This window comes from Physella acuta, unplaced genomic scaffold (assembly GCF_028476545.2).
Source record: "Physella acuta isolate Inbredline_101_S28 unplaced genomic scaffold, ASM2847654v3 ptg000118l, whole genome shotgun sequence".
Classification (NCBI taxonomy): Eukaryota; Metazoa; Mollusca; class Gastropoda; family Physidae; genus Physella; species Physella acuta.
Window position 1 is genome coordinate 534,128 of NW_026731638.1, and position 24,937 is coordinate 559,064.

Sequence of the window (24,937 nt, forward strand, 5' to 3'; positions counted from 1 at the left end):
TAACTTAGAAGTATGTTTAAGTGTTGACATTTTACGTTAGGGGTATAATATTTACAGCATAATACGAACATGATGTTTAGTGGTTAGTTGATAACAGTTTGTTTTAGATTAAATCTAAACAAATAATCGATAATTCAGCACGTATTCAAAGTGTTGCCTGTCTCAAAAGTCGGTGACGGAATATAAACAACTGGGTCTGACAAACCCAAACATCACGATGCAGGTCACAACACGTCTACTACACACCGCGCTGTGTGTGCAGGACACACCTGAACACGTCAAGTGTTTACCGAACGATGAGTGCACAAGATGGGTTCACGAGAGTATACACGTCACGTGTTTATTTCCAGACTCAAGACCTTTTCAATCCTCCAGGTATTTAAAATGTTAAGTACGTAAAATCAGCCATATGGGAAAGTAATCCCTCTCTGCATGGAAGGGGGAAACCCGGTTAATGTGTTACTCCTGCCGTGCTTTGGCCTCGATTTGGTATGATGTCACGTTGACATAAACATGTTAAAAATACCTTCAATTAGCAGTTACATGAATCTACAGTGGTAACAGGAATCAAGATATGTGTTTTAAAACGATGGATATATTCCCCATAGTGATGAAAATGGTATCTACTGTGAATATATTTTAAAACTGAATTAAAGTAGTTGTGGTGTGTAGAATAGAAAAGTAGAGGTCTGTAATGCGAGACGTATCAGTGGTTGAACCTCAGCAAGTAGCGAGGGATGTTACAGCAGTGAGGAAAATGAAAGTTATATTTCGTACACTTGTGTACATTAAATGAATGGACAATAAACGGGAAAGGTAAGATTGCCTAACTTAATTAAATAAAATCAGCTTATGGATAATTATACTTATTAGTACCTGTGTTTTAAATACACACAGACACACACTGACATATATATATATATATATATATATATATATATATATATATATATATATATATATATATATATATATATATATATATATATATGTCTGTGTGTGTATGCGTGTATGCGTGTATGTGTGTTTACAGCCACAGATTTTGACATCTGCAGATAATGTGTTATGAGACGGCGTGGCCTAGCGGTGGAGCGCTAGTATACTAACCCGATAGTTTCGAGTTCGAATCCGGGTTCAAGTTAGTGGAACGTCCCTGAGTCCACCCACCTCTGATGGGTACCTAACTTACGTTAGGGAGAGTAAAGGCGGCTGACCTTTAATGCTGACCACATTATCCATTTATATGCCGAGGTCAAGAAACATATGAACTTCACTTCATCTACCCAATGTATCGTTAGGTCTAAAGAGAATACTTTACTTATAGAAAATGTGTTAGAAATATAATTTTTAACTCTCATTAGACTTCTTAACCTCTTATCCACGTATAGTAGGTAAATGGATCCCAAGTTCCTAATTGCCATTTGTGGAGTTCTACAACTGGTTTTATGTAAGTAGAAAATAAAAGCGTAAAACTCATTTTTAAACTTGTTGAATGCTAAATAGGCATGTTGAGAAATATGTTTGGAATTTATAGGTAATATATATATAGGTAATATATATATATATATATATATATATATATATATATATATATATATAGGTAATATATATATATATATAGAATATATATATATATAGAATATATATATATATATATATATATATATATATATATATATATATATATAGGCCTATATATATATAATGTCAAATGTAAAATAATAATTACTGTTACCGTTGACCGTGTGCAGTAGCAGATGGTGGATGGCGTCGTATTGTTGTAGAAGAAAACATGGAGTTCTTAGAATTCTGCAGCATACCACGTGGCGAGAAGTCAATACATTGGTATATGACAATCAAAGACAAAACGGCCAATGTTGTAACTTGTACAAAGCAACCACTGAGGGCGACCGTGTGTAAGCAAGTGACGCCTATCGCTTATATAGGTAAGTAGAATGATTAATGTAATTTAACTAATTTTTAGTTGACTATCACTGTTGGAGTAAAAGCTGAAATCATACTTTGCCATACTCTGATGTCATGTCCTTAGACGTGTTGAAGAATATGAATTTGGTAAAAGTCAATTTAAAATTAATGACATATATATAATTATACACACACACACACATATATATATATATATATATATATATATATATATATATATATATATATATATATATATTTATATATATATATATATATATATATATATATATATATATATATATATATATATATATATATATATATATATATATATATATATATATATATATATATATATATAGCCTATATGTGTGTGAATATAATAATATAAAATAAACTTAGCCCTGTGGTTTTTGTAATGGAATCAGATGAAGAAAAAAGAAAAATGGCAAATGATCTCAGATTAAATATACCAAATGAAATACATCTCAAAAATAATTATCTCAGGACAAATATATCAAGAACTTTTAATCTCAGTGATCTCAATACAAAATTTATTAGGAGAAATTTGTAATGATCTCATGGATGTATTAACTCATACAAAATATATCAGAACAAATATCTCACAGCTGAATATTCTTAGTATTTATCTGGCCTTTTCTCTGTCGATTGTCATCTTTCTGGCCTTTTATCCTAAAACCCAAAAAAATTTTACAATGTTGTTTACAACAAATTATAATATAATTTAAATAGTCTTATTCCAATATAATGTATTCAAAATAGATGTTTTAATAAAACTACTTCATAAAAGAAGTGACTCTCTTTATTTTTTATTTATCTACCTATTCTTTTAAATAGAATATTAATTTAATAATTGAAGAATTAAATGGTTGGGGATAGTACATTATATCGATTAGGATGCTCAGAATTAACACTAAAACAAACGTTATAATGTGTGCATAATTTACATAAATTTAGAATTTAATTGAAAATTCATAACCATTTTATTTTTTTAAATTTAGACTTTTAATGTCGTCGAAATATTTTATATTTGCTCCTAATACTAAGAGTCTTTTTTTAAGATGGAAAACAGTTTTTAGACATTATTATGTAAGTTTTATCTTCGAGCTTCAAGCTTTTGTCTCTTTACATGCTAATCAATCAAGGGTCGAAACCTTTTATCAAATTTCGACAATTCCCACCAAACCAATTTGCTTATAACTTATAACGTTACACGTAGGTCACGACTCAATGACAACGAAACGGAATTCTCTTCTATTTAGTACACAAATAAAAGCTTCTATTATAATGTTGTTGTTTTTTTTTTTTTATTAAAGCCAAATTTTAATGAATTCATAATGTCCACAAAGTAAAAAAAACATCCCTCTATGCGTTTACTGTATTCTACTGAAATCTAAAGAAAATATTATAGACTGCTGCCTTGAAGTTTGTTCTTGGTTGAACAAAGGCTATGGAAGCAAATCCAAAAAGAAAAGCAGGCTGAAACTGGAGTCAATGGCCTCAATGGCGCATAACCAGTTGACACGTATCCTTAATTGTGATGGAGGCGTGGTCGAGTCGGCAAAAGCTCATGGTTGATAAATTCGAAAAAGTCTCGAGTTCAAACCCTCTGGCAGATAAGGCTCGATCCCTTCCGACACTAAAAAAAATTAAGAACGAAGAAGAAGATAAAGAAAATATTGAATTTTACAGACATTGAGTATGGAAGTGTCCAGAATGGAACCATTTGGACAACATTTCTGAGAGTGCTCCGCATGCCCAGAGAACTGACTCAAGTGAAGTGTGTCTCTACATTCGGGGCAAGTTTAGGGAACACCTATGATATTAATGTTGTAGGTAATAGCTGCTTGCTACTTATGTAATGGTAGATACATTTTTTTTTCATAATAAAACTTATAAAACTCATATTAGATGTCGATAGTTACATAACCAGTTAGGTGGTCGTGTCGATAGTTACATAACCATTTAGGTGGTCGTGTCGGTAGTTACATAACCAGTTAAGAGATTTTGTTGATAGTTATATAACCAGTTAAGAGGTCTTGTTGATAGTTACATAACCAGTTTAGATGTCATGTTTTGAAATTCCCTGATTAATAAAATAATTATTCTCTACAGTGCCACCAAACGATACATCCTGTATCAGCACCGGTTCCAAGTCTTCAAATATGTTTGAACTCACCTGTAGTTTTTTGGTCTACCCCTACGGTACCTGTACACTCAGCCCGAGGGTGAGTAGAGGGAATGAGCTCACGTGACTGTGTACAACACATCTGTGTACACACGAATACACAACAATACTAAGCTTAGTTTAGAGAATGCTGAACAATAGACGAACTTTACAACAGTGTTTCTTCCAGACTTTTTTCTCCGGGGGGAGGGGGGGCACTTGAAATTTTCGGTGGGGGGGGGGGGGCGGTAGACTTTCTTCGGGGGGACGGACACTGTTAAAAGTATATATTTTCTATATAAAATATATAACTTTCATTTCGTTCGGGGGGGGGGGCGGTAAATTTTTTTTGCTTCGCCCCGAAGAAATGCCTGGAAGAAACTCTGCTTTACAAATACCTGTAGTATAAAACATAAAAAGTAAAGTTACTCTCTTGAATCTGAAAGCCCATGTAGGGTCAGAGGCGTAGCGACCCTTTCCAGCGCCCGGGCGAACTATATAGTTTAAACCCCACCCTCCGCCCGCTGTTATACATAGTTATTCACGTTGAAAAAAGCCCATCTCCCCCCCCCCTACATTTGGACAGATTGTGGCGCCTTTTAGCAGAAAGTATCTCCTAACAGTTTTTTTTTTACCATAATATCAAATAATTGATATAAACAAAACAGCTAAACCAGTGGGGAAAGCAAAGCAGTAATCTATTGTCTTATTATTTAGCAACGCAGTTAAAAATGAAATTGTATTACTTTTCAAAAACTGTTTGGCGCCCCTCTAGTGTCGGCGCCTTTGCTGCCGCCCCACCCGCCCTTCCTTAGCTGCGCTTCTACATGGGGTTAATGAAGTAGAGCTTCCTCTGTACTTGACATCTACACATGAAGGTACAGTGTAGTCAGCACTGCGCCCAGCCGCCTTTACTTTCCCTAACGTGAGTTAAGTACCCATCAGAGCTGGGTGGGCACAGGGACGGTCTACTGAATTGAACCCGGATTCGAACTCGAGACATTCGGGTGCAACATGCCATTTCATTAAACAACGTCCACATACTGAAGTTAAATAAATATAATGCATACCATTATCAGGATTACATATATGTATGTATTTCAGACACTTCCCACTGCCACGAAACTTGAAGACATTCATACAGCCTACACTCACAAGCACCAGTCTATGCAAGGGAGACCACTCTACCTAACAACTTGCACTATTCGTGGAAGAGTTCGTGGTCCCCTTCATCCCACCGTTGTAAGAGTGGAGTTGACGTCGCATGTAGACAAGAGTGGTGTATTCTCTCGACTCAGCGACTGGATATCGCTCGGTGACTTGGGTAACTGATTGTATATTTGTGAAATATATGTAAAAAATTATATTTTACATACTTTTTAATCTATATTTATAATTCTCTTTTGTCGAATTCACAAGTTATGAATTGTTGATAAGTAGAAAATAAAACAACTAGATAGCGGCGTATGCTAATATAGTTAACCATTTTTTGGGGACGGAGTCGCCTAGCAGTAGAGCGCTTGTCTGCTAACCTGAAAGTCTCGAGTTCGAATCCGTGTTCAAGTCAGTAGAACATTCCAGAATCCACCCAGTTCTGATGTGTTCTTAACTCACGTTAACGAAAGTAAAGGCGGCTAGACATAGTGTTGACCACACTATCCTTTTAATGCCGAAGTAAAAAAATATATATATGAACTCTCCTTTATGTGCCCATTGTAGTGTATATAACATGTAGTTTTAATGTTTGATTTACTTAGGGTAGGCTACATTTGTGAAATGTGTTGGAATTTTTATAATCTCAACATATTATTTCGCTTTTTTAACAGGCGATACAACAACAGTCAAATCAGGTATATTTTTATGGGTTTATACCAAGAACTATATCAATTTAACATACATAATTATGCAATGTATACATATATATATATATATATATATATATATATATATATATATATATATATATATATATATATATATATATATATACATATATATAACCATTTAAATATATATATAAGTACCATTATAGGTGTTGTTTTAAAATATATCTTTTACCACTGTTATCGACGTGATAAAACGTATGTTGTACCATTGCAGGAGGGCCAGATTCGTCAGTAATATTCCCAATTGTCAATTACACCGTAGTGATCTTTTTCGTTGCCATCGCCATCGTCGCCATCGTCACTACCATTATTGTTGTCAGGTGGAAGAGGAAACAGCGCAACCTTGACCGTGAGTCGCAAGAACAACAGTCCGTAGCTATTGCTTTGTTGGAGTACCCAACTGTGAGGGAATCAGGTTACCCAAGTAGAAATGTGAGGGAATCAGAATACCCAAATAGAACTGTGAGGGAATCAGAATACCCAAATAGAACTGTGAGGGAATCAGAATACCCAAGTAGAAGTGTGAGGGAATTAGAGTATCCAAGTAGAATTGTGAGGGAATCAGAGTACCCACGTAGAATTGTGAGGGAATCAGAATACCCAAGTAGAACTGTGAGGGAATCAGAATACCCAAGTAGAATTGTGAGGGAATCAGATTACCCAAGTAGAAATGTGAGGGAATATACCACACACCAAAACCAAGTAGAATTAGCCAGATCTGATGACCCAAGTAGAAACCTGAGGGAATGCACCAGAGGTCAAGAGGTCACCAACGGTGTTACCAACACACCCCATCCGTCTTGGAATGTTCCAGTAACCAGAGCACCGGCTGCTGACACGGGCATCTCGGCATTCCCGCCATCTTACAGCTCAATTGTAAACACTAGCACCAGCAATGACGTCATACGGCCAGCGGATATTCCCGCTGTTTCACCGCCCCCACCCTCTTACGACGCTGTAGTTCGGCAAGCAAAATACCAACAAAAAAGGGAAGGAACTCGATATAATTTAGAATCCAAAGGAGATAACAAATTAGGTAAGAGTTATTTCCCTTTGATATATATCTGTTGCTATCTTGACTCGAAAGGGCCAAAATCGTAGTATTGTTCAGATTATTCCCCATTTATTAACATGGAATTTTAACACATTCCAAATAAAAATGTGCGTCCATGTACATGCCGAATAAGAAGCTGCTTAATAAAAAAAAAACAAGCCTTTCCCAACCATAATACACTAGTCCTTAAAATTCCTTTATAAATAAAAAAACTAACCATTAATTTTAGCACTATATTAAATTTTAATAATTCGAAAAGAAAAATATTTCTAGAGTGTTAGTTGACTCTATTACAGTCAGTAAAAGAACGATCAATGATTAAACTATTGATATATATGTTCGTTTTTGAACCGTGAGAAGTTTTTTTTTTTTAGAAGCCTGCCGTTGCCATGGCTACTATACTTTCAGGAGTTCATGATAAATGCAAATATGTATCCCATACTTACTTTTCATTAGTTTCACGCAATTAAATATAATAAAAGCTTATTAATTAAGGAAGCCAACCTCATTAAACAACAGGCTCTTTGGCAGGGAAAAGTTTCCTTCAGGCTTCTCTTTTTTGTTCTCGGGTCGGGTGGGAGGGGGATGGCTGCCCCATCTCCCCCCCCCCCCCCCCCCGAGTAAAAAGTTTGAGAGAGAGAAACACACTTGGAGTTCTCCCGACGTGAACTCTTGGTATAGACACTTAGCTGTTAACAGTTTCAAGTTCTTAGATTCTGTAATGTGAGTTGTTTTGTTTTATAACCGTGGCTAGAACTTTATTTGAAAATGTATTAGCATTTAATTTCTGCAAGAGGTGACACTATCGTGAAAATAAATCGTGGTTGTAAAATATTTTGACAGCTATCAATTACAATATTTAATTTAGCTCATTGTAATTTGTTTTCTATATTTCAAATGGCTTTAAGTTATATATTGACACACACTTTTTATTTCATTTCAGGTGACGAAATCAATGACCTACCGCCGCCATATTCAGGTTGAAGACTTGATGATGCATAACTATTTACTGCCCAATGCCGTTTGGTCAAATTTATAATCTGAACGGTTTTTAAAAAACAAAGTTATATCAAACAATATGGTTTAAAACATCAAACGTTTGTGAGACAAACTTCTTTAAAATATCACAGTTTAGAAGTGTTTAGGAGCTAATACAATACTTACGACAGTTATTTTTTGTCAATAACGAAGAAAAAGCATTGAGTCTGCTATAGTTTTGTAAAAATCAGCACACACAAATGTAAGAGCTCACTTAGTCAAAGTCTTTCACTTTGTTGTAAAGTTTGCTGTGGACACAGATTTACGTTTATAACAAAATCAAATATCTCAAGACAAAGAGTAAACATTTTTAAAAATTTGATTTACCCAAGTAGTCCAAAGCATTTTTAGTAAAATATTGACACTGTTACTATTTATCTGGTCTTTTATTGTTTTTTTTTATTTGTTTAACCTTCAATGAAATTCTAACTATGCAACTATACAAACAAAATGCACTATAAAAAATTATTCTTGTTTAGAAGACATAAATTTCCTATAAATTTTTTGCTGTGTTGGTATTCTTTTCAGATTTTACTAAAACTAAATATAATTAGTTACTTTTTCTTTGTGTTGATAATGTTAAAAACAGTTTTTTTTCTCCGTTTTAATGCAGCACTGTTAAGGTAACTTTTTTTTTCTTTCTTTTTTTTTCTTTTTTTATTTGTCACGTTGGATGCTTACTGTTTACATTTAAATATTTTGCACGCACAAACGAATGAATTTTTTTTTATTTTCATAAGATGTAAATTTCATTATTGTTGTACAATGTAACATGTCGAGGTCAAAGGTTGATCCTATCAAATTTATGCATATAAAAATATAATTCTATATTGATTTTTTACATTCCCCCTTAATTTCAATTTTGTTTTATTTTACAAGTAGGCCTACTACAACAAACAAACGCTGCATTTTTTTCATACACTTAAAATAAATGGTTTACGAAATGTGATATTGTGGCCTATATATATATATAATTCTGTAAGTCGCACAACCATGCGGGACACCACGCACGCACGCTGACTCTCTAACCCTCCTCCCGCCCCCTCCCTCGCTCTCCAGACATGCACAACGGTGTGTACCCACCCACCCTGTTTGGACAACTGTGTCTTTCAGGAAGTCTTCACCCGTAACTAAATAGCGGCGTATGTTATGCCGCGGGTCGGCTCGTATATTATACAATAGCAACTAGTCTAGACTCCAGCAAATATTAAATACCATGCCCCACTTCTAGGATACACATTCACCAACACAATGTAGAATTGTGAACTGTATATGTAGTGTTAAGTGTTTATTTAAATTGATTTGCAAGGTTTTTATTAAAGTAATACGACATATTGCTTTGTAAATATATGTAACAAATGATGTAAAAATAAACCTAACCATTCTTGCAAGTTTATTTCGACTTCATTTTTAATTACAAAGTCACTAAAGTATTGGGTAGTTATATTCATCGCTAACTTAGACAGGTATTTTAAATTTACTGTATTATTCAGTTAGAGGGAGAGATTTTCAAATATAACTTTTGTAAATAATCCATTTTAGAATGAATATATAATGTAAATTATAAATTCTAAAAAAAAAAAATTGAGAATTTCTCTATAGAGTGAATGTTTTTAAAATTATGGCTATGCTATCAACTTTTACGAATCTTTGATACCATATTCCTATGTTATAAAACAGTTGTAGAAATTTTGTATGTGTAATTTCTTTAACTAATCTTCTCTTCACATTACAATCCAATTACTCAAACAGCTGTCCTTAAATCAACTGTCAAGATGCTGACGTTCATCTATCAATAGAAAATAAGTGAATACTGGATTCTAGAACCCATGTTGAAATGTAACCTACTAGAGTTAATTTGTCCGTCAAAATATACAAACTAAGTAATAATTTAACAGAGTTTCTTGCAGACCTTCTTCTCCAAGGAGGGGGGCACCTGAGATTTTCGGGAGGGGGGGGGGGGGGGCTGGCTAAAAGTAAAAATTATCTGTATAAATTATGTTTCGTTCCGGGAGGGGTGGGGAAGTGGACTGGAGGGCGTTAGACGCTTTCCGGGGGAGGGGTGGAATGAAGAAACTCTGGTAATAAAGTAGCAGCCCTGCTTAGTTCATGAGACCTCTGTTCAGCAGTGTGTAACGTGTGGCATCCAGTCGAGCAGAACTGAGAAGGAGATGTGCTACAGTGATCTTCCTCGTTGCTGTTTGTATGTGTTGGATAAAGTCAACCGGAAATTATTATGTCAGGTATTTGGTTGTCAACATACAGTCAGATGCAAATGCTGTAACTGTGATAACATGTTACTTGTGTAAAAATACTATTACGTACATAAAATGTGTGTATAATATATATATATATATATATATATATATATATATATATATATATATATATATATATATATATATATATATATATATATATATATATATATATACATGTGTGTGTGTGTGTCTGTGTGTCTGTGTGCGCGAGCGTGTGTGTGTGTGTATATAGAATTCCTCGAAAGCTAAACCATCTGAAAGAAAAAAAATTATAACAGCGGAGTACCTTAATCAATAAATCTCTAAAATTATTCTATCTTTGCAAGTAACAATGTAATGAGCAGTACTCTGATACACAATATACTCTGATACTTGAAATGTGATTCGGTATTTTATCTTCAGGTAAATTTTTGTAAATAATTTAAAACGTAAGCTTGATCTGTTATTTCCATTTATATACATAAGATTATGAAGACTTATATTGGCTTTGTTTTCAAATATTCTTTGATTACGTTCACTATTAAACACAACTTAATAAGCAATGATTGTTTCCAAATAAAAAAAAACACAACTGAGTTGTATCATATGATTATATTACACAAACCACGATTTTAAAACAATATGTAAATGTCTTTGACTCGTCCAACACAATATAAGTCACTACATACTTAACTAAATAAACATTTGAGATCTATTTACAACATGAGGCTCTCTCTCTCTCTCTCTCTCTCTCTCTCTCTCTCTATATATATATATATATATATATATATATATATATATATATATATATATATGGTGACAGGACAAATGATCTCAGGACAAATGATCTCAGACAAAATATCTCAGACAAAATATCTCACGGACAAATGATCTCAGGACAAATGATCTCACGGACAAAAGATACCAAGATAAAATATATCAGGACAAATGATACCACGGACAATGATCTCAGACAAAATATCTCAGACAAAATATCTCACAGCCAAATTGTAATAGTCTATTGAATGAATTTAGTTGATTTAAACATTTTTTTTTATTGACTGCCATATCGTTTTGTTTACTATGTTTAATATTAATTGTAGACCAAAATAATAATTGTGAGAAATGTTTGCCGTATAAATTTGTCATATTGCACTTAACATTTTAAAATTAAGATTGTTAATATAGTATGCAAAGATTAAAGAATTTTTTTTCGATAGACAGACTAGGTGGGCTTGACAAACATGATACAATCCTACCATGTCATGTGGACGAAACTTGATCAAAGGGAATGAAATAAAAATAAAGACACACCTTCGTATCAAGGTGGCAGCCCGATTTGATAGCAGAGACATGCCTTTAGGGAAAGACAACCGCCCTCCACGGACAATACAACTAGCATCTAAAGTCCATTGTTATGCGTCGGTCACACCTCAGTGATCAGGTGACAAATGCTTATTGAAACGACAGCGGTCATCGCGGAGCCAAGTTCGCCATAGTGTATGCAAGCAAAGCTGTTTCGGCAATGGCCTCATTAGTTACCTAGCAGAAAGGTTTTAGGACATTAGTGTCCTGAGATCATTTGTCCGAGAGATATTTTGTCTTAGATATTTTGTCTGAGATCATTTGTCCTGAGATCATTTGTCATGGAACCATATATATATATATATATATATATATATATATATATATATATATATATATATATATATATATATATATATATATATATATATATATATATATGAGGCCGGATATAAATAGAAAATAAAATTACCTGTCTTTATATAAGTGTTCAAAGTAGTTTGTCTACTACAAAAACGTTAAATTGGTTGTTTCTACGCCTCTTGTGTAAAGGTAATACATAACTTTGATAAACATTTCGAGAATGATCGTGTGCTTGTGGTATCCTGCATTATGAGGGGGCGTCTGTTGATGACGTATTGCAACATGAAGGGGCGTCTGTTGATGATGTAGTATAACATGAAGGGGCGTCTGTTGATGACGTAGTATAACATGGAGGGGCGTCTGTTGATGACGTAGTATAACATGAAGGGGCGTCTGTTGATGACGTAGTATAACGTGAAGGGGCGTCTGTTGATGACGTAGTATAACATGGAGGGGCGTCTGATGATGATGTAGTATAACATGAAGGGGCGTCTGTTGATGACGTAGTATAACGTGAAGGGGCGTCTGTTGATGACGTAGTATAACATGGAGGGGCGTCTGTTGATGACGTAGTATAACGTGAAGGGGCGTCTGTTGATGATGTAGTATAACATGAAGGGGCGTCTGTTGATGACGTATTGCAACATGGAGGGGCGTCTGTTGATGACGTAGTATAACATGGAGGGGCGTCTGTTGATGACGTAGTATAACTTGGAGGGGCGTCTGTTGATGATGTAGTATAACTTGGAGGGGCGTCTGTTGATGACGTAATATAACATGGAGGGGCGTCTGTTATATACATACTGTAACACGGAGGGCCGTCTGTTAACGACACGCCATAACACGGAGGGTTGTCCGTTGATGACGTACTATAACACGGAGGGACCTCTGATAATGTTGTGTAAAATAAAGGACAGTCTGTTGATGTTGTGTGATGTGGAGTCACTGTTCTTGATGTGGTGGATCTATTTTCTCTCCGGACTTGCCATTTTTTCCTGCACTTTGTGATACAGAAACACACTACTGTACTCAATATGACGGCTGCGATAAAAATTGGGATGGCAAGTTTACCTAGAAGTGTCCAGTCTGGCTTAAAACCTGTGTCTTTAGTTTCTTGAGGATTTTCGGAAGCTAGGGAAAACAATAAATACGGCATTTATTAAAATACTTTATTGACTTTATATTATTTGATCTAACTGATATTTTATCAATGTTACGACTTTATTAGAAAAAAAAAATACAATTATTGTTTATTCTTACGGTCGAATTTTTTTTTTATTAAATTAAATTTCAATATATCTAAGCCACAAAATAGAAAGAAAATGGTATACCCATGAAAACAAATTCACAGTAATCGATAACGATATCCTGATAGGTTAGACAGGTGAGCCGGAGCATGTCTGTGTTAAGGTGAGCAACGTTTAAGGCGTGATATCCCTTCCATCCGGAGGTGTCGTTATACCATTCACACGCTGTTTGAAAGTTGTCTAAAGACGAGAAGTGAAGTAGGAATCTTTAGGTTAATTGTGGATAGTTTTGAAAGATAGTTAAGTATCGTTCAGTGTTTCTTTTAGACTTTTTTCTCATGTGGGACATTTGAAATTTCGCGGGTAGGGGGCGGACACTGTTAAAAGTATACATTTTGTATATAAATCCCATTTCGTTCGGGGGGGGGGGGGGTAGACTTTCTTCGTAAGGGTCTCACAGAAACTTTGGTATCATTTAATGCGTTTGTTGCGACCAGTGCTTATTTGTAAAAATAAAAATATAGGTACTCCGTGATGAATTGCTTAACTTTTAACTATCAGTTCGCACATCGATGTAAGCTAAATCACAACTGCAAAGATACTAAATTAACAATTAACAAATTAATCAAATAATACATTAATAATAAACGTTAAAATACAAGAAAGTAATACTTTTTTCCCCACATTGAAAAAGGTGCCGGCACGATGTACCGGTGAGTATCGTCCCAAGAATAGCACTGGTTGTGACCTGCTTTTATTCAAAGCATCAAAGGCTACACAGTTCCTATGTTATTCATACCACCTTATCCACAAATCGAACTACTCTAAGCTAGTCTCTATCAAAAAGCCCCATAACGATCGCTAACTCCACCTTTATACCCGCATTCGACCTTGGGATAACAATACATAAACACACCGGAGTTAACTAAGTTTTAGACTAGACAGAGGCGAGCGAGGGGGAGGGGGGCGGAGGGTGGGGACCACACCGGGTGACACCATTTAGGGGGTGACACCAAGGCAAAAAATAGCAAAATATATAGAAAAAAATGATAACCACTTAATCAAGTGATTAATTTGAGTGTTAAATAACCTTTTACAAGGTGCAAATCGAAAGTTTGATGTGGGGGGAGGGGGGGTGCAAATCAAAATGTTTGAAATCGAAAGTTTGAGGAGGGGGGGGGGTGCAAATCGAAAATTGAAAGTTTGTTCCCGGGAAACGCCTCTAGGGTGTGACACCGTTAAGCCGCACCGGGTGAGACCCGACCTCGCTACGCCACTAGTCCACCCTATTCTAAACTAAACACCAATGACCCGTAACAACGCTAATTTGTGTAACTATCTAAACAAAAGTAAATAATGTTTTCCTAAATCATGTGCGATGATTGCATTTTAATCAAAACATGTGTATATTACATATACCGTTTTAATAAGACGGTGTGGTCGAATAGTAGAGCATACAACTACTAACTAGAAAGTCTCGAGTTCGAACCCGGGTTCAAGTCTGTGGAACCTCAATGAGTCTACCCACTTCTCATTTCCTCTTCCTGTTTTGATAGGTAAAGTATGCCGATATAAAAGAAACAGGTGAACTACTTTACTTGCTCTATAGAGCGTGAGATATGAAAGGAATTTTTACGTAGTGTAGTTTTCTTTAATTAAAAAGTAAGCTAAGATTATTGGCAAGTAATATTTGATTATAGTGACGTTTGGTTAAAGATAGATATTTCACTCTTCAATTAAAAAAAACATTAACGATATTTGAATGTTTAGACGTAAAATAATAAGCACACAGTAGCGTAGCGAGGGGAGGGGGGGGGGGGCGGGGGTACGGACGTATGTCCCCGGGCGCCAAAATGGGTTGGAAAAATGAATTGAAAGGTTGAGGGGGGTGCAAATCGAAAGTTTGAGGGGGGTGCAAATCGAAATCTTGAGGGGGGGGGGGCGCTAATCGAAAGTTTGAGGGGGGTGCAAATCGAAATCTTGAAAGGGGGATGCAAATCGAAAGTTTGAGGGGGGGTGCAAATCGAAAAGTTTGTCACCGGGCGCCGGGAAGGCTCGCTACGCCTCTGTAAGCACACCTTGAATACAAAGTCCTACCTGGGTTGTAGTGGATAAATGTTTCCAAGTTAGAATAGCAGATTGATATTTCTATATTCCTTCCATCAACTTCTGTTAACACCCATCGAACTTCTTGTTTTGTTAACGTTATTGTAGTGCTACATCTAAAGTTGTCTCCAACTTTTACTGTATATTTCATTGCATAACACATCTCTGCTGTTTATAAAATAATATATAAGATAATATGATACTACATGTGGTTTTGAATTGTAAGTTTCAAAATAATCAATGAAATCAGTAATTTAAAAAAAAAATACGTATCGCTACTTATTCTTTAGTAATAAAATGTGCAAAAGATTAAATTGGAAAAAAAATATACTGAATATAATTAAATGTAATAATTTTACATCGGCCTACTTGTCTTTACCAAGGCCAACGTTTTTTATTAAAACTTTTATATTTACATATTTTAATTGGATTTTGTTTCAAATATTCTCAAATTTAAAGAGATATAAATTGTCAGTAAAAAACTCTTAACTTTAAAACGTTTTTAACTTAATAGACTCTATAGCCTACCTTTGAATGCGTTGTTACAAGCTCTAAAACAAGTACCAATTTAATTTAGCCATTTAATATACAAACATATATATATATATATATATATATATACATATACATATACAAACATATATATATATATATATATATATATATATATATATATATATATATATGATAGTATAATTAAAAGTATGTGAGTTTCAATTACGAAAATATAAAAGCTGAAGTTACCAAGAGAGCTCGCCAGACAAAGTAAGAGGACACTGGGCTTCATTTAAAATCCCTTGTATGATCAGGCAAATATCTGAAAAAGAAGAAAACAGATAAAGTTGGTGAATAGTAAAAAAAGAAGTATTTGGTGCCTCTCTTGTGTTGTGATACGCTGACATACACATCTGTGGTGTCTTCTATTTCTTAAGATAGGCCAACTCTATTGCAAGAAATGGATAAAAGGGGACTGTCATTTAGACAGTGTAAGCTTAATTAGTTAAAGGAACCTGCAGTCTATCGAAATGGTATATAATTATAAAATGCAATAATTATTTTATAAATAGAAAAAAAAAGTCATTAACAGTACTAACTACAATCAAATGTTGCTAGAAATCGCTTATTCAAGTAAATATTTAAAAAAAAATTAAGCAGAACCTTTTAAGAAATTTTCCTTCTCCCACAACTACTAACAAATTACACAATATTGAAACATATCCGGATACAAGTTACCACACCTGCAATATACTCCGATTACATGAAATACCCAGCTAGGCTACACTTCAGGATCTGCGCATGTTGCGTGCCCATCGAAGCGTGAGGAATATTGAAAGACACAAAAGGAATGGTACATTGTTTGTCGGATTACTGTGTATGCTGGGTGTCTGTGTCAGTGTGTTATTTGTCCATGTATGTGAATGTGTAGTTTCCATTGTGACGTAGATGTCTATACGAACGTGTGTAGGCACGGATAGATTGTGTGCGAGATTGAGTAGCCTCCCCTTGGATGTGGTGTGCTAGCTTGAAAACAAGTGTGTGAACGAAGGAGTGTGTAAGCAGTGTGGTGTCGTGAAATCATTGTCTACCTACTAGATCTAGTCCGCGTTTCTTCTTGTGATGTGTTCGTGTGATTAATTATAAATATACACCCATAAAACAGATTCTGGTAGTGGAGTGTATTTCTTTAAAATTGTTAAACTTGGCTCCAACTAGCCAAGAATACATTATTTCATAAGGAGCCGGCTGTAACACCGTATTTGGAGGACTGTGTATGTTTGATGTCTGTGTCAATGTGTATTTTGTCCATATATGTGTATGTGTAATTTCCATATTTGGAGGACTGTGTATGTTTGATGTCTGTGTCAATGTGTATTTTGTCCATATATGTGTATGTGTAATTTCCATATTTGGAGGACTGTGTATGTTTGATGTCTGTGTCAATGTGTATTTTGTCCATATATGTGTATGTGTAATTTCCATATTCGGAGGACTGTGTATGTTTGATTTCTGTGTCAATGTGTATTTTGTCAATATATGTATATGTGTAATTTCCATATTTGGAGGACTGTGTATGTTTGATGTCTGTGTCAATGTGCTATTAGCTCATGTATGTGTAGGCCTATGTGTTATTTCCATATTTTGATGAATGTGTGTGGTTGATGTTTGTATCTATGTGTTTTGTGATAATGTATGTACAATTTCCATTTATTTAGGTAAATGTGGGTTGTTAAACATATATTGTGTTCCAGAACAAAATGTCATTGTCTATCTATTTTTCCTTTATGTTTGATAAACTAATGGTCGGCGTGGTCGAGTCGGTTAGGCTCATGGTTGCTGAACCAAAAAATCACGAGTTCGAATCCCTAGGCTGTTGAGACTCGATAGCTGGGGGCAGCAGCACTTCTAGGAGAGACAACTCCAAATTCAAACTTTCTTAATTGAAGAAAGGCTATGGAAGCGAATCCATAAAGAAAAGCAGACTGAAATCTGAGTCATCGGACTCTATGACGCAAAACAAGTTGACACGGATTTATGCAACATAAAAAGTTTAAAAACGAATAAGAAAAATACAGACGTCTTAACCCAAATGATATATCTAAGGAGACTTTTTTCTTCCAAAGTTTTGGTGACGAGTAAATGTACTAAATTTAAATCTAAGCTTTAGATTTAAGGGCCGTGAAACATTTTTCTTAGCAGTATCACCTCTAGGCAAGAAAGAGTTCAAACACTCGAGTATTTTTACGCTCCAGGGTGATGAGAAAAAAGTGAGCGTACGATAGACCCAGTTGCTTAAGGGCCGTGAAACGTTTTTCTAAGCATTATCATCTCTAGGCAAGAAAGTTCAAACATACGAGTATATTTACAATCCAGGGTGATGAAGAAAGTAAGCGTACGGTCGACCCAGTTGCTTATGTGGCGTGAAGTATGCCTGGCATTCACGAGGCACCATCAAACAGTATACCATTCTCTTCCGGCGTCTCTCCGAGAATGTCAATCAGTAAGCTTTCAGCTCGGTGATGATGACAAAATGCTTTTGGTCTAATATTCTGGCGGAACCACTTCATTCTTGACGCGGTTAAAATCTTCTACTTGAGGATACGTTCTCTCTGTAAACGTGATTGGTGTTCGAGTCTGCACTAAGGATCCTCCGCTTGATACATACCAACTAAAGTGCCAGATTCTCCTGTAGATTTAAAAACGACGTTATTACGTTCTACCCAACAATTAAAACTACACGTAAAGCAGCGGCGTAGCCAGGATCGTCTCAAAGGGGGGGTGGTCCAATTTTTACCCGGGGACAAACTTTCGATTTGCCCCCCCCCCCTCAAACTTTCGATTTGCACCCCCCCCCCTCCTCAAACTTTCGATTTGCCCCCCCCCCCCCTCAAACTTTCGATTTGCACCCCCTCCCTCAAACTTTCGATGTGCACCCCCTTCAAACTTTCGATTTGCACCCCCTAACCCCCCCTGCCTACGCCACTGACGTAAAGTGTTCTTCAATCGTCTGGTTGGGCAGACACCTTATGTGAACTCACTTTGTATTTGCCACCGAGGCAGCTTGCAAGTTAATACAACACTAAATCTCCAAATTCAATTCAAAACGAAATGTCCATATCCAATTTAATACAAAAGTTAATGTCCATATCCAATTCAGAACCAGAGGCGTAGCGACCCTTCCCGGCGCCCGTGGACAAACTTTCAATTTGGCGCCCCCCTTGGAATCAACCTTTCAATTTTCTATAGAACTGTCGATTTGCAAACCCCCCCCCCCCCTCGAACTTTCGATTTGCACCCATATATTTTTTTATATTTATAAAGCAAAAATGCAGCTAAAATGATATTTTAATTTGTTTTTCCAACCCGTTTTGGCGCCCCCTAAGGTCGGCGCCCGGGGACATATGTACCCCCCCCCGCCCCCCCCCCTTCGCTACGTCTCTGTTCAGAACACATATCCAACTCAATACAACAGTAAATGTGTTTATTATTATTGTTTTCAAAACTCGTGAGTGACATCAGAAGACGTGGGCTATCTCTGTTAAGTTATCTCGATCTACATTAAACAATATAGACTAGGATATGGGTGTTGGCCTGGTTGAGTCGGTAAAGCTTATGATTGCTACCCCGAAAAGTCTCGAGTTCGAACCCCCGGGCTCGGTAGCAGACAGCCACTCTTCTAGGAGAGACAACTCCAAAATCAAACAACTGCTGCCGTGTAGTTTGTTCTTGGTTAGACAAAGGCTGTGGAAGCAAATTCAAAAAGAAAATCGGAGTCTATGCTGCATAACTAGTTGACACGCATAATTAATTGTGTTGGAGGGGATCCCTTCCAACACTAAAATTTAGAACGTAGAAGAAGTAGAAGTGATGAGAATTTCATATAAATGAAACAGATATCAATAAGTCTACAGTTACTAAAAACTACAAAAAATATAAATTACAACTGCTTTTATTCTACGGTTGTTTTGCCTCTTTAGCTTAAATTTTACAAATAAATTCACTGAAATGATTTTTTTTTTGAAATGCAAAGAAAAGCAATTTGAAATAACACTTTTGAACAAAACAAAAATTTTACTCAATTTTTCTCAATTAATAAAAAAAAATAGCAAAAGCAAACTATTTTAATTGATGCGATAGCATGTCAATATATTTATAATAATCGCTATGACATTTTTTTAATATAGTGAGTGCTATGTAAGTAGTTTGGGGTATTTTAATACAAATTGTTAGATACATTTCAGAATCCACAACAAAACGTTCAAATGGTTGCACAAATATCAAAAACTTCTGAATTTTCTACATAGTTTATCAACATATACATATTTTATATTTATAGTTGTTAAACATTAAACATCAATGTAATAAATAATAATTATAATTAACAGTGAGATCATCGGGATATTGAGAACAATAAATAACATCACTTATTAATAATGTCACTTCTCTCTTTAATTTGTTTAGCAAGTTATAAAACATTAGAACGTTAAAAGTAAATATCGATTTAAACTTAAAACAGAATCGAAAGAAAACTTACAGAGAAAGCATTTAAACAATGGATACAAATAATAATTAAAAGACTTTAGTTGTTCAGACTGATAAAAATACGTTTTCCAGTATTATATTCATTATAACATGAATGTTCTGTCTAAATAACGTGTTTCTAAAGTCGTTTTGTTAGAGTTTTTTTTTTTAATTTAGCTAACTACATTTTAAATGTGACCTTTTAAAATTATTGTATTCTTCTTTTACGATTCTTGCATTTAATTGTTTGTGTCTAAAGGTAGTTCTTTGTTCACCAAGAGTGACAATAACATGGAGCAGGTATTTGAAAATGTATACTTGTAGATTTAATTAACTGATGTACTTGTGCGAATGTGTGTTACGTGTCTGATTGCGGGCGAGGGTGTGTTGCGTGGTATGGTGGGGGGTTGGTGGGATAGAGGCTTGTGTAGGACGGTGGATCCAGGCTAAATGTATTTAGTTCATGTGTGTCATGTGTGTCATGTGTGTCATGTCTGTCATGTGTGTCATGTGTGTCATGTGTGTCATGTGTGTCATGTCTGTCATGTCTGTCATGTGTGTCATGTCTGTCATGTCTGTCATGTCTGTCATGTCTGTCATGACTGTCATGAGTCTGGTTGACTTCTGAAACTTCTTCGATTGTAAAAAGAAAAATATTCCGCCGTGGAACTGTGTGGCTAGGATTAACGTTTTGCTGTGACGCTATGTGCCTTGGAGTGACGCTTTGCTGTGACGCTATGTGCCTTGGAGTGACGCTTTGCTGTGACGTTATGTGACTTGGAGTGACGCTTTGCTGTGACGTTATGTGGCTTGGAGTGACGCTTTGCTGTGACGTTATGTGCCTTGGAGTGACGCTTTGCTGTGACGTTATGTGACTTGGATTGACGCTTTGCTGTGACGTTATGTGCCTTGGAGTGACGCTTTGCTGTGACGATATGTGACTTGGTGTGTCGTCTTGAAGTGCCGTTACATAACATTGAGGTATCTCTTGTTGTGACGTGGTGTGACGAGGAGTGTAGTTGATCAATGACGTTGTATGACGTAAATTGACGTTTCCTGAAGACGTGTCATGACGTGTTGGGAAAACATACGTCAGGCTGCTCGTGCTGGAAGGTTGGTACTGGAGGCCGCGGCTCAAGGCATCGCTATCCTCTGGTAAATTCGCACTGTCCCAAACGGTGAACATAGTACGATGGCTTATTGTGTCGTTGAACTGTGACTGTGATGTTGTATAACATTGAGGAATCCCTTGAAGTGACGGGGTGTGACGAGGAGTGTAGTTTATGATCGACGTTGTGTGATGTAGGTTAACGTTTCCTGAAGTCTTTTTGCGACGTTTAGGTAAACAAAATGGTAGTCGGTTTGCGTTCGACCGTTGGTTTAGGTTACCTTCATCACTACGCTCTTGCGAGTTTGATCCATTCCAAACAGTAAAAGCGGTATTTGTGCTTCTGATATCTATGGTCTCTGTAGTTCTATTTACTGGACGGTTTCTGCGTTTTTTTCTTAAATACCTTCTGACACAAAACAACAATAATAGTAACAATAGGCAGGCCACAAACAAAACTGGGATCAGTATTGGTACAAGAAGTGACGAGGTAAGTCCAGAATCGTTTTCGTCTGTTGGTTTGGGTAAATTGGGTTGTGTCGTAGGAGCTGCCGATTAAAAAAAAATATATGCTTGCTTTTAAAATTTTATTATATAATTCATAAAAATTTCTTTAATTCCAACTTTTTATTTTAATATAACAGTCCTAGACACATATTTAAGGTAAAATAATTAATGTATTATTTGGTGTCTTAAAACAACACTCTCAAAAAACGCCTGTTAGCTAATGATACCAGGCTACATTAAAATGTCGTGAAAACCAAGAGCCATATCTTTTTAATCAGAAACTTCAGAAAAATAATGTACTTTGTTATTATGAGTTAGTCGTAATATATTTTAAAAAATTATGTCAAGTTAAAGTTACCACTACTGTAAAACACTAGTTTCGTAATTTTTTTGTTAAATCAATAATTCAGAATTTTCCTCTGAAAGGATTTCACCATTTTGTGTTGCTTTTTTAAAAATTACTTAGCCACTCGGTCTACATTTAAAAAAGATGTTTATAGATACCACATGTTATTCAAACGAATCGTTCGTTTTTATTAAAAAAGAAATAGCAACATGTATTGGACCAATCGTCACTATTATTTCCCATCTATTAGTGTAATTCCTTATTTTAATTATAAAGTTGGAAAAGGTTTTTCTTCAACATAATTAGCCTACTTACTACGTGTCACCATGTTATGCACCATTTAGCTTGCTTTTCTTTCTGGATTTGCTTCCATTGTCTGTGCATCCAAAAACGAACTTGATGTGTGTGTGTTTTTTTTTTACGTTCCTAGCTTTCAGGCCTCATCCGCCGGGGGCTTGAACTGGTGACCTTTTGGTTTAGCAACCATGAGCTTTACCGGCTCAACCACGCCCACTTCTACTACCTAATGTACAAATAAAGTTTTCTAAATGATAAAAACAAAAGGAATAGAAAAACACCGTACCTATGAATTCAAGTTGACAATACTGGACCACAACATCCCGATCAGTTTAACACGTTAGATTTAGCATATCTGACTTCAGTTGCTTTACTTTTATACCAGAGTAGCCGTAGAAGCCGTTCCATATACAGTAGCCTTCGAAGTTGTTTTCTAATAGAAGTGTTGTTTGACTTAAATACATACATTTTAATTATTACAGCTGAGTCAATGTTTGTGTACAATTATTCTATGTTGTAAAGCCGTTAGATTTTAAGGCAAATTCACAATAAAATGACATCAGTGTCTACATAGTTGAGTCAATGTATGAGATAAATCCAGTGGTGTAGGCAGGGGGTGGGGGTTAGGGGGGTCATAACCTCCCCCCCCCCCCCCCAATAGACCCCTCGGTATGTATATAAAAAGTATGGGGGGGGCGCAAATCGAAAGTTTGAGGAGGGGGGGGGGGTGCAAATCGAAAGATTGAGGGAGGAGGGGTGCAAATCGAAAGTTTGTCCCCGGGTAGAAATTGGAACCCCCCCCCCCCCCTTGAGAAGATCCTGGCTACGCCACTGGATAAATCATAAATGAATACGTTGCCGAGTACTGTTTTTATTGCTAAATATGATAACCCTTATGAGTTCTTACTGGATCAATGTATATAAAAATAGTTATGGGGTGAAAGAGTTTGGTCATCACCAGAAATATTTTGACTGCTGTTTTGATTGAAGATAGTTTAAAAAATTAACCCTGAATGGTACTAGGAAATGTAAACCTAACGTAAGCTAGTGTTTAGTTATTGTCCCTAAAGGGCTCAAAAATATTTCGGTATATAAATATTAGGTTACTTTGTAGTTGTATTTGTATGTCATGGATAATTATTGATCCACGGTAAATAATGTAAAATGATATTGCAGTTTAACTATAAAAACATAATAATTAATCTCTTTTACATTTCAGACCATCTAATAAGTAATATTGTATTATAAATCAACTTTACCTGGATTATAAGACACGCCTATGTAGTTTTTCAACTGAGAATCACAGGTGAATATTTTTATTCCCGTACCATTAGCAGTTGTTAGCGTCCAACTAACATCATATTTAGAAAACATTAATTTTGTTGTACATTCAAATGGGTCTCCAGCCTTCACGGTGTAATTCATCGCGTCACAAATTCGGGCTGCTATAAAAACAGTGTGAGCAAAAATATAATACATCTATTTGAATGTTTCGCAATATATAATTTTTTTAATTAAAGCAACAGTCTCAAAACTTGTTGTCACCACTTTGCATTTATATATATACTAGCGTACCCGACCCCCGCGCGTTGCCGCGGGGATAGAAGAAAGTTTGACGAAATATATTAGAAGGATTTCCCCATAGGTTCGTAGACGCGTGACCTTCTTTTCTAAAAATCAGTTATTTAAATGTAAACAATCCCTGCGCTTGGATCATAAATAACCCTCCCGTGGCGCCGCCCTTGCAAAATTAAAAAAGATTATTTTGCAGAACCCTTCCCTGGAATGTTGTTATCAACTCCCCAAAGTTTGATGGCGATCAGATGAACGGTGAGAATCCGCAATCGACTTATATTTTTATATACCGTATATTGAGAAAAAAAAACAAATCGCGCCCTGCCGGGGCGCCACCCCTGCGAATTTGAATTTTTTTTTTCTCAGAAACCTCCCCAGAAATGTTCTCAACAACATCCCAACGTTTCACGGCGATGTGATAAGAGGTGTAGTAATGCATAAAAGACAAACAAACAAACAAACAAACATACATACATTGCTTTATATATATAGATAGATAGACTAGCGTACCCGGTCCACCCCCGCGCGTTGCCGCGGGGATAGAAGAAAGTTTGACGAAATATATTAGAAGGATTTCACCAACGTGTTATAAATTATATGTTCTTAGACGCGTGACCTTTTTTTTCTAAAAATCAGTTATTTAAATGTAAACAACGCCTGCGCTTGGATTATAAATATCAGGACACGGGTTTACCTACACTACCGCATGAAAACCTTGAGTGTACATTA

The 24,937-nt window shown here is 35.7% G+C and overlaps 3 protein-coding genes across 3 annotated transcripts; 2 read left to right on the forward strand and 1 right to left on the reverse strand.

Annotated features, from left to right (window-relative positions):
* Window positions 1–287: 287 nt before the first annotated feature.
* LOC131934819 (uncharacterized) lies at window positions 288–3,812 on the forward strand. Its single transcript, XM_059290946.1, has 4 exons — window positions 288–816; window positions 1,389–1,447; window positions 1,752–1,946; window positions 3,643–3,812. The coding sequence occupies exons 2-4, from the start codon at window positions 1,396–1,398 to the stop codon at window positions 3,810–3,812; spliced, it is 417 nt and encodes a 138-aa protein (XP_059146929.1). The 5' UTR covers window positions 288–816; window positions 1,389–1,395.
* Window positions 3,813–4,069: 257 nt separating this feature from the next.
* On the forward strand, window positions 4,070–8,571 carry LOC131934854 (uncharacterized). Its single transcript, XM_059290998.1, has 5 exons — window positions 4,070–4,178; window positions 5,222–5,441; window positions 5,944–5,967; window positions 6,218–7,039; window positions 8,001–8,571. The coding sequence occupies exons 1-5, from the start codon at window positions 4,116–4,118 to the stop codon at window positions 8,039–8,041; spliced, it is 1,170 nt and encodes a 389-aa protein (XP_059146981.1). The 5' UTR covers window positions 4,070–4,115; the 3' UTR covers window positions 8,042–8,571.
* LOC131934821 (uncharacterized) lies at window positions 8,310–16,649 on the reverse strand. Its single transcript, XM_059290948.1, has 6 exons — window positions 16,595–16,649; window positions 16,101–16,173; window positions 15,348–15,524; window positions 13,335–13,490; window positions 12,639–13,134; window positions 8,310–8,343 (listed from the first exon to the last, which is right to left on the reverse strand). The coding sequence occupies exons 2-6, from the start codon at window positions 16,141–16,143 to the stop codon at window positions 8,310–8,312; spliced, it is 906 nt and encodes a 301-aa protein (XP_059146931.1). The 5' UTR covers window positions 16,144–16,173; window positions 16,595–16,649.
* Between the last annotated feature and the right edge of the window lie 8,288 nt (window positions 16,650–24,937).